The sequence below is a fragment of the Molossus molossus genome, unplaced genomic scaffold, assembly GCF_014108415.1.
Source record: "Molossus molossus isolate mMolMol1 unplaced genomic scaffold, mMolMol1.p scaffold_m16_p_4, whole genome shotgun sequence".
Classification (NCBI taxonomy): Eukaryota; Metazoa; Chordata; class Mammalia; order Chiroptera; family Molossidae; genus Molossus; species Molossus molossus.
The window spans coordinates 26,751,378-26,763,722 of record NW_023425377.1 but is presented as its reverse complement, the minus strand read 5'-3'; the positions used below and the strand labels follow the sequence as shown (position 1 = coordinate 26,763,722).

General features: G+C 37.1%; 1 protein-coding gene across 2 annotated transcripts in view; it reads right to left on the bottom strand.

The window, feature by feature from the left end:
• LARS1 (leucyl-tRNA synthetase 1) overlaps positions 1–12,345 on the bottom strand; it is a 57,823-nt gene that overhangs the window by 19,409 nt on the left and 26,069 nt on the right. For both annotated transcript variants that reach the window (XM_036240141.1, XM_036240142.1), the window contains exons 13-22: positions 12,199–12,252; positions 11,270–11,410; positions 8,422–8,499; positions 4,560–4,645; positions 4,406–4,471; positions 4,226–4,308; positions 3,764–3,902; positions 2,953–3,165; positions 2,095–2,152; positions 742–805 (exon numbers count right to left, since the gene is read on the bottom strand). In XM_036240141.1, coding sequence (XP_036096034.1) covers positions 742–805; positions 2,095–2,152; positions 2,953–3,165; positions 3,764–3,902; positions 4,226–4,308; positions 4,406–4,471; positions 4,560–4,645; positions 8,422–8,499; positions 11,270–11,410; positions 12,199–12,252 — 982 coding nt within the window. The remainder of the gene's footprint in view (positions 1–741; positions 806–2,094; positions 2,153–2,952; positions 3,166–3,763; positions 3,903–4,225; positions 4,309–4,405; positions 4,472–4,559; positions 4,646–8,421; positions 8,500–11,269; positions 11,411–12,198; positions 12,253–12,345) is intronic.

Here is a 12,345-nt window from a genome sequence, read left to right as displayed (position 1 = left end):
AAATATTGGGGGGGGGAAAGTCATCAATAAGAGCCTAATTAAATAAAGTCTGGGATACCTTGCAATGGAATGCTGATATGGCTGCTAAAAAGAGTGAGGAAACTATGTACTAAGTAATGGAGACAGTGTCCTTCCTTAAACCTCATGAACCAACCTCTCCACTTCAAACCTTCCTTCTGCAGCTTCCTCAGGGTTTCACAGAACTCCTTCTAGATCAGACTTTGGTTTAAGCCAAAGGGAATATTGTGGCTGGTTTGATAGTGTATCCAGACCACTAAAACTTTCCTATCAACAATAAGGCTGTTTTGCTTTCTTATTATTCCTGTGTTCGCTGGAGTAAGACTTTTAATTTCCTTCGATCTCTTTTCCTTTGCATTCACAACTTGGCTAACTGAGGAAAGAGGAACAGCTCTCAGCCCATCTCGGCTTTCAACATGCTTTCGTCACTAAGCTTAATCATTTCCAGCTTTTCATTTCAGGTGAGAGACATGCAACTCTTCTTTCACTGTAACACTTAGAGGCCAAGGAGGGTTACAAAATGGCCTAATTTCAACACTGTTGTGTCTCAGCAATTCTTATGTTTTAAACTTTACAGCACTTGTATACAAAGAAAACATGAATACTTTAAGGTACTGATAAAAGCAAGAGAGAAAAGCAATACAATTAAGACAGTTTTAAATTGTTTTGTGTAATCTGAGGAGAATCGAACCCCATACAACAATAACAAAAATGTATACTCACCGTCAGCTGAAAATTTGTCAATAGCTTGGGTCAAAGTGAGAAAGTTGCCTGTGGATTTTGACATCTAGAACAGAAAGCAAGTGAGCAGGCATTAGTAAGACTATACATAAATGAAACAGACTCAATTGACCAAATCAAATGGGTTGACCATGATCAGATAAAGACAAAAAGGATTAGAAAGATGGAAAAAAGATACCCTAAACTAATTTTATAAAGGTGAAGACTGAAGTCCAGTCAATAGTGACTTATATGGGTCATTCAACTAATGAGTGAGAGCTAGGATAGGATCTCCAGGCTGATGCTCAGTCCACCACTCTTTCCATTAGACTACATATACTATTAGTTTATACATGTGGAATTATTCCACTATAAATCTGGAACACTTGATCATAGAGAAGAGCTTTGTATTAATTAGTCCTTCAGAAATAAATGGATTCACTCATGAGGTCAGAATTAGAATTTTAGGGAACTTCCTGTCATTAGGGTCACAATAATTGGTTGTTCAAGCTGTGGCAGCACATCTAAGGAGATATCGTACACAACTTAGCAATTGCTATTACTTTAAATTTTTTTGTCTTTATCTTAACTTGATATCAAAGAGAGGGGATTATTATATCAAGTTCCACTGCATGGCAATAAAGTATCTTGTACCAATAAAATCAGTATGGTGTATAATACAACAATGTTGAGACCAAAGAAAATGTCATAACAAACTCCAAATTTCTATTATTCTAATTTAGTGGCCAGTCACAATATAAAGCAAAAAACAAAACCCACCAAAGTATTTTCTCAATTAAATAAGAAAGATACTCTAATGTCTTTACATTTCTTGTCTCTGTTTCCCTGTCTCTCTGCTGCAGTCATAATCATGTCACCTTTTGTGAAACTAAATACTATACAAATGTTATAATAGATAGGTCCCTCCCCTCAATTAATACTATCTACTCTGCACACTCAATTATTTTTTTTAATATCTTTATTGATTTTAGAGGGGGGGGGTGAAGGGAGGAAGGGAGAGGGAGAAAGAGACATCAATGAGAGAGAAACATTGATCAGCTGCCTCCTGCAAGCCCCCTACCCAGGACTGAGCCACAACCTGGTCATGTACCCTGACAGGGAATCAGACTGGCAACCTTTTGGTGCACAGGACAATGCCCAACCAAGTCACCCTGGTCAAGGCTACACACTCAGTTTTAAAGATAAAACTTTAATTTATACTGGTAGTCCTAAACATTTTAAATATAAGATTTTTAACTCTCTGGTTTTCATATTCTTTATTTCTTTAATAAAAAAGTATAACTTCCTAAATCTGAAAAACTTTCTGCAGAATTTTTAATTTTTCATGACACTTACCTTCTCAGAGTTGAGGAGAAGATGTCCATTTGCTCTCACAGCTACAGGCCATTTGTCACTTTACAGGTAGATGTTTAAAGACAGAAAATAAAACTTAAACATTGTAGTTTAGGCTTAAATTTTTTAGGTAAATGCTAAAAGATTTGTAAAAGTTTGTTAAGACAAATGTTACAGGGATATTTACTAAGTCCTGTTTGTAACAGGAAACAAATGAAAACAATGAAGGTGTCCATTAGCAAAGAACTGGTTTTAAAAACTATGGTAGAGGCATATAGGGAATTACTATGTAAGTATTTAAAAAACAAAGGCAGGGCTATATATGGATATAAAAAGATCTTAGAATTATATTATTAGATTAAAAAATATTAGACAGAAATGTGCCTACAACATTGTACCCTTGTATAATTTAAAATATAAATATAAAATATAAGTATAGGCCTGGTCAGTTTGGCTCAGCAGTTAGAGCATCAGCCTGCGGTCCAGAGAGACCTGAATTCAGTTCCCGCTAAGGGCACGTGCCTCGGATGCAGTTTGTCCCCGGCCCTAGATGGGTCGTGCGGGTGGCAACCACTCAGTATGTCCCTTTCACGTCGATGTTTCTCTCTCTCTCTCTCTCTCTTTCTCTCTCTCTCTCTCTTTCTCTCTCTCTCTCCCTCCCTCCCTCCCACTCTATCTGAACAAAAAATGGAAAAATGTCCTCAGGTGAGGATAAATAAATAAATAAAATATAAGTATAGATATCTGATGCTGGTGTGACTGGTAAATCTATACCCTGCACAATAACTTCTTATATATCTGAGGCCATAAGATACCCATCAATAAGCAATAAATTTAGTCCATATCATTTTTAGTACTCACCTTTGTTCTGGCCACATGGCCACATGATTATAAAGGTAATATGAAAGATGATTTGGAACAAGATCCTTGCCAGAGACCCGAAGATCCACAGGATACCAGTACTCAAACTCTTGCTTTAGCTGATCTAATTTTTCCTTTGGGATCTGAGTCTTAGGAAATGGAGCCTCCTTGAAGAAAATATAATCCCAAACTTCCTTGGTCATCTGATGTGGTCTGTATTAAAAATAAAACAAATAAACAAAAACAAAAAATGTACATATATAATGTTTTAGAAAGAATCAGTATTTCAATCTAACCATGAATTAGGAATCTCTTAATGCAGTTAGAATAACAAATGAGTTCAATAGACTCCCATAAAAATGAAGGCTGGATAATAACAACAGAGAGGGGATATTGATTACTTCTTCTCAGTTCAACAGCAGAAAAAAAAAAAATGCAGCATGACAAAATTCTGCTAAATTAATTTTTTTAAATATGTTTTTATTGATTTTTTTTTTTTAAGAGAGTAGAAGGGAGAGGGAGAGGGAGGGAGAAAAAAAAATATTGACGTGAAAAACATCGATCAGTTCATTCCCATACACACCCCAACCAGGGATCGAACCCAAAACCTAGATAGGTCCCTGACTGGGGATTGAAGCAACAACCTTTCAGTGCACAGGACGACACTCAACCAACTGACTCACAATGGCCAAGGATGCTAAATTAATTCTTATGAAAACTAAATATTAAAAAAAGAACCTTCAATACATAAATCAAAAGATCATATATCTTGCTGACAAACTAGACTTCTTTTCCTTATCCATTTACCAACCTGATGCCCAGAGGAGACTCTGCCTGTCCACGTAAGTCAGACCCTTGCAACAGGTGTGCCACTGTGTAAAATGCCATGTAAATAGTGGAATCAGACAGTGATTCAATCAGCCACTGTTCATCCCAAGGCAGACGAGTACCTGCAAGATAAAAGGAAAAACATTAATGCATGACTGACCTAAGAGACACTTCATCTATAAATCCACATTTTAAGAATAGTTCTATAGCATTTAAAAAGCTGCTTATAGAGGAAGTTCTTAAATTTACTTGAGTAATTAATAAAAATAAAACAGTTAATAAAGAGAAAACTGGGTTAGAAGGTAGGGGACCACATCTTAGTCTCCCGCACCCTCTAACAGAAAGCTCTCACTTCCAATTCAGAAAAACACTGGAAGAGAAGGGTAAAGGGAAAAGTGTCAATTTGCCAAAGTCATTCAAGCAGAAAAATTTGAAGTTTGCTTACCTAAACCGTAAGTTCTTGAGCAAGCATGCTCTTGTAGCCAACCTAAGGCAGCTTCAAAATTCCTTCTGGTCTCCTCACAGAATCTGGAGAGAGGAAGAAATAAAGTGTCTCCCTTCACCTTTTCTATTTTCCATGTTTCTCATCTCCTTTCCCTTCCCTCATCACTTCCTCCCATCTTACGTTTCCAAGTTCTTCAAGCACTGCGAAGTCTGCTTTTTCCAGTTCTCGTCTCCATAATCCAAGTACCTGGGAGTACACAAATTGATTAGAAAAAGACATAAGTCAAAGGGGAAGGAAAGTGACTGGAGAAAATTTCCTCCTACAGGAGACTAACCACTGGTCACACAGGGCCACGACGCATTCATCTGAAGACCTGGACATAACTTGTTTCTCTGGTTCCATGTAAATAAATGCATCTCTCTAAATGAAAGTAAATAAAAATACATCAGATATTATATCAAGTCAATCGCTATTCCTCAAGGATAATAAATGTAACTTTTTAAAAAAAATGCATTTTCATTATATCTTCATTCTACCCAGGGTAAAGTTATCTGCCTTATTTTTATACAACATTTGCTTGTGTTTCTTGTTTATTTTCTTTCCTACTGTGCAATCCACTTTAGTGCCTATGGGCAGGGGCCAGGTGATGGTACCACGGGGCACTATGAGAGACGCAGGGGGATGGGCTTGCCACAAATCCAAACCCATGTGTACAAAACTTGCTTTTGAAAAGGTGTGCATCTCTGTCAAAGGAATCGCCTTCCCTAGGCAGAATATTCCTATACAGTGGAAAAATCAAAGAAGTTTACTCATTTCTAAACCTATGGTTTGGAGGTTAGGCTGCCTATATATCCATTTATCCTTGTTATAATAATATAAAGAAAATAAAAAATTAAATGCATGAAACTTAAAAAAAATAGATGCACAAAATTAAAAATAGAAAATATTGTTACTAAAGACTTAGTGTCATGAAAAATTCCCATTAGAAAACTGACTGTGAATTTTATTTTTACCAAAGATAAGTATCTCTTAATGTATTATGGTCCCAAACTTGTTAAGCAAGGATAAATTTTAAAAATAATATTTAGCATTATTATTCATAAAATGATTCATAGTTCTATATTCTTAAATGCAATTCCTCATGCTGAACTTCAATAGCTGGAGTTTTTGTTTAAAGATAGTGAATTAAAAACAGATATTTATTCTCTCTCAAAATCCCAATAAAAGGACAACAAAAAAGCAGGATAAGTGCTAACTGTATTAGCAAATTAAAGAAAGCTAGCTGGGTTCTAAGCCAGCAGTAGAGAAAGCTGATAAGCACATCCAGATGGCACTGCATAACCTCCAAAAACCTCAGGAACTGGTGGCACAAGATAGTTATAGAAGACATAAGATGAAGCTGAAAAGAGAAAGACTAAGCTTTTTAAAGAAGAGGTTAGAACACCAGATCCCCTAATCCCGCACTATGGAGACAGGCAACTGATCCTCCCTGTGCCAATGCAGCAATGAAGGTTTATTCTCTGGAGAAGATAAGAATCTCTCTCAACCAGGGACAAAGTTGAGGCTATGAGTATAGCAGTGTAAATGGGGATGACGTGCAAGTCAGCACGTGGGTGTTAGGACCCACGTTAGCGATCTCCCATTCAGCTCCCAGGATGCTCAGTTAGGTTAGACCCTTAGACCCTTTAAGCCAGAGACAGGAAGATCTTCTGTGGGGAATCTAACAAACCCAAAAAGCCCTAACTAACTTCAGGGCTTTCCCAGACCCAAATGGCCCTTCCAGATCTGCCCAGTGACAAATCCTATCTACATCCAAAAGATTCAAATAACCTTTTTGTACCCACTCTTAAATAATCAAGTCTTCCTCAGAGAAATAAGATTTCACATGCCTGTCAATTATATCTCAAGTATAAAATAAAAGATTTCACATCCATGAAACAAAATAACATCCTATAAAAAAACAAGAATAAGCTCTTAAGTTGGTCCTGAGTTGATAACTGCTAAAGCTGGGTGATGCATATACAGGACTTCATCATACTACTCTCTACTTTTTTATGAGTCTGAAATTTTCCATTCAAGATTTTTTTAATTAATGTTTTGAAATTGTTATTTATACACACACACATGCACACACAACTGGCAGATATAAAAACACAGTGAACAAAAACTCTTTGAGAGAAAAAAAAATGAGTCTCTCCCAGAAAGGCAAAAGGAGTTTCAGAGTGTAAAAGGTCCAGTATCTGAATACTAAGAATGCAGAAAGCAATAATAAATAATAGGAAGAGGTAAAATAATCAACAAATATGTCAAAAAATTGTCCCAAATTAAGAATACAAGTTTTTAGATTGAAGGAGGCCAACAGGCACCAAGAAGAATGAAGGAAAACTGGCTTAAAACAAGGCAAATCACCATGAAATTCCAGAATACTGGGAGAAAAATGATATACTAGCTCCCAGAAGGGGGAAAAACACAGGTCACTTACAAAAGATCAGTTATTACCAGAATTCTTTTGGACTTCTCAAAAGCATCACTGAACCAGAACACCATGGGTAATTTTTAAGAAAAAGTTATTTGCAATCCAGAATTCTAAACCCAGGTAATCAAGGGCAAATGAGGATAGAATAAAGATATTTGAGACATGGAAGGCCACAAAAATTTACCTTCCAGACATTTTCTCAGGAAAGATACTAGAGGCAAAGTTTCACTAAAATGAGAGAGTAAAAAAGAAAGAAGCAGCCAAGGAATCAAGGAAACAGGGCATCCAACTCAAGAGAAGCAAAGGAAATCTTTAGTAATGGAGAATATCTCAGGACATCTGTGCACCAGGACAGTAAGCAGGCAGTACAGACTAAAACAGGCCAGAAGGCTCTGGGAGAGTGGAACCAACAGCATACTGACGTGTTTGAAGGTACTGAGAGAAGAAACAAACAGATGGGGCGGGGTTTGAGATGGTGCATTGAGAAGTATACTTAAAAGCAAGGACATTTTTTTAAAAAGAGACAACTATTAACTCCAGGGAAAACCAAAAGCTGGTTAAGAAAAGTTCTCACTGTATCCACTATAGATCAGCCATGTCTCAAAAATGTAAACACTGACTACTGCTGTAACATAAATTATAATATACCTATACCAGGAAGATGGGGGATGAAGAAGTGTATATGAATGTGCTGAGGTTAGAGAAGCAGCCACAAGGTACGAGGAAAAGTTAAATCTTAGTCTTCCATAGAAAATCAATGGCTGATGCCTAAAACTGACAAATAAAATCAGAAAATTATACTAAAAACATTTAGATTCGAGATCTCAATGAGAGTCGGAGGTGAAGAAGAAGGAGGAGAAGGAGAAGGAGAAGGAGAAGGAGAAGGAGGAAGGAGGAAGAAGGAAGAAGGAGAAGAAGAAGAAGAAGAAGAAGAAGAAGAAGAAGAAGAAGAAGAAGAAGAAGAAGAAGAATTAAGAGAATGTGGAAGGATAAAGAAGAAACTGTGGCTTTTTTATTTTAAAAAGCCTTACAGACCACTGTCTCTGTATTAGGTACATATAACTATTTAAAATAAAATTTTAATTTAACAAGGTTAAGTAGCTGAAAAGAAAAAAGTTACAACAAAAATGAAGATTGGGTGGGGAGCTCTGGTCAGTTTGGCTCAGCGTCCACCCACAGACCAATAAGTCTCAGGGTTGATTCCGGTCAGGGGCATGTACCTCGGTTGCAGTTTGTCCCCGGCCTGGTTGGGATAGTGCTAGAGGCAGCCAATCAATGTGTCTCTCTCACATCGAGGTTTCTCTCTCTCCCCCGCTCCTCCCTTCCTCCCACTCTATCTGAAATAGAAAAATGTCCTCGGGTGAGGATTAAAAAAAAAAACATTGGGTGGAAAGGATGAAAGTGAAAAATAAAGCACTACAGCAAGAAAGAGTTGTAACTACTAGTATCTCAAATAGCCATTGCCAGAAGCATCTTCAAGTTCTCTGTATGCTTTGCATGTGCCAACTTTACAACACCACTTTCATCAATGCTTCCGGTGGGAGTTCAACTTAAATGAACTGCTAAACAGTTCTATTTTCTTCCACAAAACTATATATGCTACCTTTAATAAAGCTCAAGGTTCTACTACAGACTCTCTGCTAATTAACACTGTAAAGTCTGTCTATTAACTAAAAGCTTTTCTCCTAGAAGAGCCTCGAGAGAATAGCCCATCACATACAGCGTCAATCATCTTTTTCTGAATAGTCTTCTTCACATCTTGGACTTTCTGTCCTTTAAAGCCATCCACCAACATTACCTGAAAGGATGAGAGTGAAGAAAAACACAGAAAATGATTACAATTTGCTTTGAGTTCCCCCTGCCAAACTTTTCCCTGACTAAATTTACATCCACACACCAACCCAAGAAATTTTACAGTGAAATTTATCACTTTTATAACCGTAACTTTTTAATTTGGTATAGCTTGAACAATACCAAATACTAATATATATTACACACTTTTTTTTTTTTTAATAATTAGGATAGCCGTCATGAACATGACTAGGAAGAAACACTCACTTCCTTTCCACTTCTCAGCAGGAGAACTCCACTACACCTCACTCCTGAAGGCTTCGGGAGAAGGAACTAAGCATATTCAGCTCAGCCCACAGGCATTCTCTTTTGTTTGGCCATGTGACAAACTTAGCTTAGAGGAAGGCCTACTGTTTTTCAACTCTGCCTTTTACTTAGTAGGGAAATTTAATTCTAGGGCAAAGTATTAGCTTGCCATTGTTGTCCCAGTCCTCAGCCTCTGTCCTCTTTCCAGCTGAAACTGACCTCCCTCTACCTGACTCCTGTGTCTCTTTCAAACAGTTTCTAAGTGAAAGACACAAATTCTTTTTGGACCTTCCAATCCTCTAACATTACCAAAATGCTTCATATCTATTTAACTCATCATTATGACATTATACTTCTTGATCATTATGATGCAGTGGTTAAGAGCACAAATCCTAGAGCCAAGGTGCTAGTTTGAATCTCAGTTTTGTCACTTGCTGGCTATCTGGCTGATCTTGGGTAAATTAATTAATCTCTTAGTGCCTCAATTTCCTCATCTGTAAAATGGGAAAAATAAACAGTACCTACTTCATGAGGTTATTTTGAGATTTAAATGTTAATATGTAAGTACTGTATAAGTGCTAGAGTTTATCATCACCCAAAATGTATAAGTCACTTAAAAGACATATAACCAATTTTTGGTTATCTAGAAAAATTGACAGTAAAGTTAAAAATTTTTAAATTCTCATTTATGTCCTTAACTATATCTTCACTTTAACTACGTTTGGTATATAATGGGTACCAGACTTACGAGGAAGTCACTTCATAACTTATATAAATGTCTAACCACTATGTTGTACAGCTAAAATTGATAGAATACTGCATGTCAACTGTAATTGAAAAAAACATTTTTTAATCTTCATTTTAATTTCAAGCAACTGACAACTTAGTTGAATACTTCCTTTCTCTTTTTTTTTCTTTATTGATTTGAGAGAGAGAGGGAGAGAGAGAAACATCAGTGAGAGAGAACAATGATTGGCCGTATCCTGCATGCCCCTCAGTGGGGATCGGGCCCACAACCGGGGCACGTGCCCTGACTGGGAATTGAACCGGCGACCTCTCGGTACATGGGTCAATACTCAACCATTGAGCCACACCGGTCAGGTGAATACTTCCTTTCTCTAACCTAGTCTTCTTTCCATGGAAACATAGTGAAAGTCACATTAACATATGCACAATTAAGGGAAAAAAGGTTCAGATCATGTCTGCTGTGCTCACCTGGCATTTAGCAGTCATTAACAAGTAAATTAATTGAGTAAAACTGCTTATTAAAAATATAAACTTCTTGCCCTGGCCAGTTTGGCTCAGCGGTTAGAGCGTCGGCCTGCGGTCCGGAGAGACCCGGGTTCGGTTCCCGCTAAGGGCACGTGCTTCGGTTGCAGTTTGTCCCCGGCCCTGGTCGGTTGTGCGGGTGGCAGCCATTCGATGTGTCCCTTCACGTCGATATTTCTCTCTCTCTCTCCCTCCCACTCTATCTGTACAAAAAAATATATATATATAAACTTCTTGGCCTGGCCAGCTGGCTCAGTTGGTTAGAGCATCATCCCATGTACCAAAAGGTTCTGGGTTCAATCCCCAGTCAGGGCACATACAGGAGGCAACTGATCAATGTTTCTCTCTTCCTCTCAAGAGAATCAATTTAAAAAATATATCCCTGAGTGAGGATAAAAAATATATATATTATACACACACACACACACATATATATATGTATGCGTGTGTATGTGTGTGTGTGTGTGTATGAACTTCTTAATCTAAAAAGCAAAAGATGGGAACAAGTATTATACATGCATAAACCTTTGGAGTTTAGTGCATAATATGAACTAACTTTAAATATCTTCTTACAAAATTCATTCCTCAAAGATTCCTACAGGGGCCCTGGCTGGTGTGGCTCATTTGGTTGGAGCATCGTCCTATGTACCAGGAGACTGCTGGTTCAATTCCCAGTCAAGGGTACATGCCTGGGTTTCAGGCTCGATTCAGGGTAAAGGTCAGGCAGGAGGCAGCTGATCAATGTTTCACTCTCACATGGATTTTTTTCTCTCTCTCTCTCTCCCTATCCCTTCCTCTTTCTCTCAAAAAAAACAATAAACTATTCTTAAAAAAGAAAACAAAGATTCCTACAAGGCACAAAAATGTAATTTCTATAAATATTATAATACCCCCCCAAAATAAAGGGTTAGACTCTCTTATTAATCTCATATTAATCTGTCATAGATCAGGCTATGGCTGAAACTATATTGAAATGTTCTATATACTTTTTAAATCATTAAGAAGAAAATCACAGAGCATGGAGTAAATAAAATAAAAACAATAAAAAATGATTACACGCCCTGCCAGTTTGGCTCAGCAGCTAGAGTATTGGCCTATGGACCAGAGAGTCCTGGGTTTGATTCCCGCTAGGGGCACGTACCAAAAACAAAAAATAAATAAATAAAGTGATTGTAAGTTTAAAAACAAAAATTATTACTTACACCATCATAAAACCCTTTTAGATATAATTTCTCCTTTGCTTCTGCAAGTTTTTCTCGGTCATTCTGGCTCTGAACTTTCAACTCATCACAAATGGTTACAGCAGAAAGGTTGCCAAAACCTGGGACTTCAATGACTGGCACCTGTAAAGAACAACAATGTCAAGAACTTATTCATCCCTAATAAACACAAAAATAGCCCTGTGGGGCACAGTCTTTTTGCCTCTACTGTCCAATTAAGTTATTTCCATTTTATGTATCATTATACCAGTACCAAACATTAGGTAATCACAGAGTGACTAACCAACATACAGACGTAAGACTGTCTTTCTCCTCCCCACAAGAACTACCCAAATTCTGTGCCGCATCCCCCATACTGGCCCTCCCTTATTTATTACACATATACCTTCCATAGACCTCACCCCTCCACTGGCATCCAATTAACTAAATAATTAACACTGATACTAGCAAAATTGTGTAAACAACTCAGTTTTTGGAAGGTCTTGTTTTTTTTTTTCTAATAAGTCATCTGGATTTTTCATGAAAGTTATTTGCTAGTAATTTAAATATTTTTCTTCTGCAGGCACTAATATGAAAATATAAACATTTATGAGTAACATGGGAAAATTTTGTCCTCAGCAGCCTGGAAATTGGCCAAAGTAGCAAAATATGCTACTATAAAACTGTGATGCTAAGAAGCCGCTTGTTTGTTCCAGAATTTCAGGTGCCAGGTGCTAAGAACATGCTTATTGTTAGTTTTTCTCTCACTCTCATCTGCCATGGCAGGTGTCAGTTAAAATAAATTATCAAGTAAACCCCTTCTTATTTCCATACTCCATTAATTATATAATTTTGTCACAAGAAAGGTTAGCTCTTCTTTTTTCTCTGATAAACATATGGATATGTACATACTGAATAATCTATGTACTCACTGGTTCAAATGGCAAGACCATGTCATCTCTAATTCCATACTTTGCTCGTAAGGCCTACAAAAAAATGTGAAAGTTAATGTTAATGATCAACACTTTTATTGGTACAATGACCAAAAAAAGAAACCTCCAAACTTTTTTTAAAGCTAT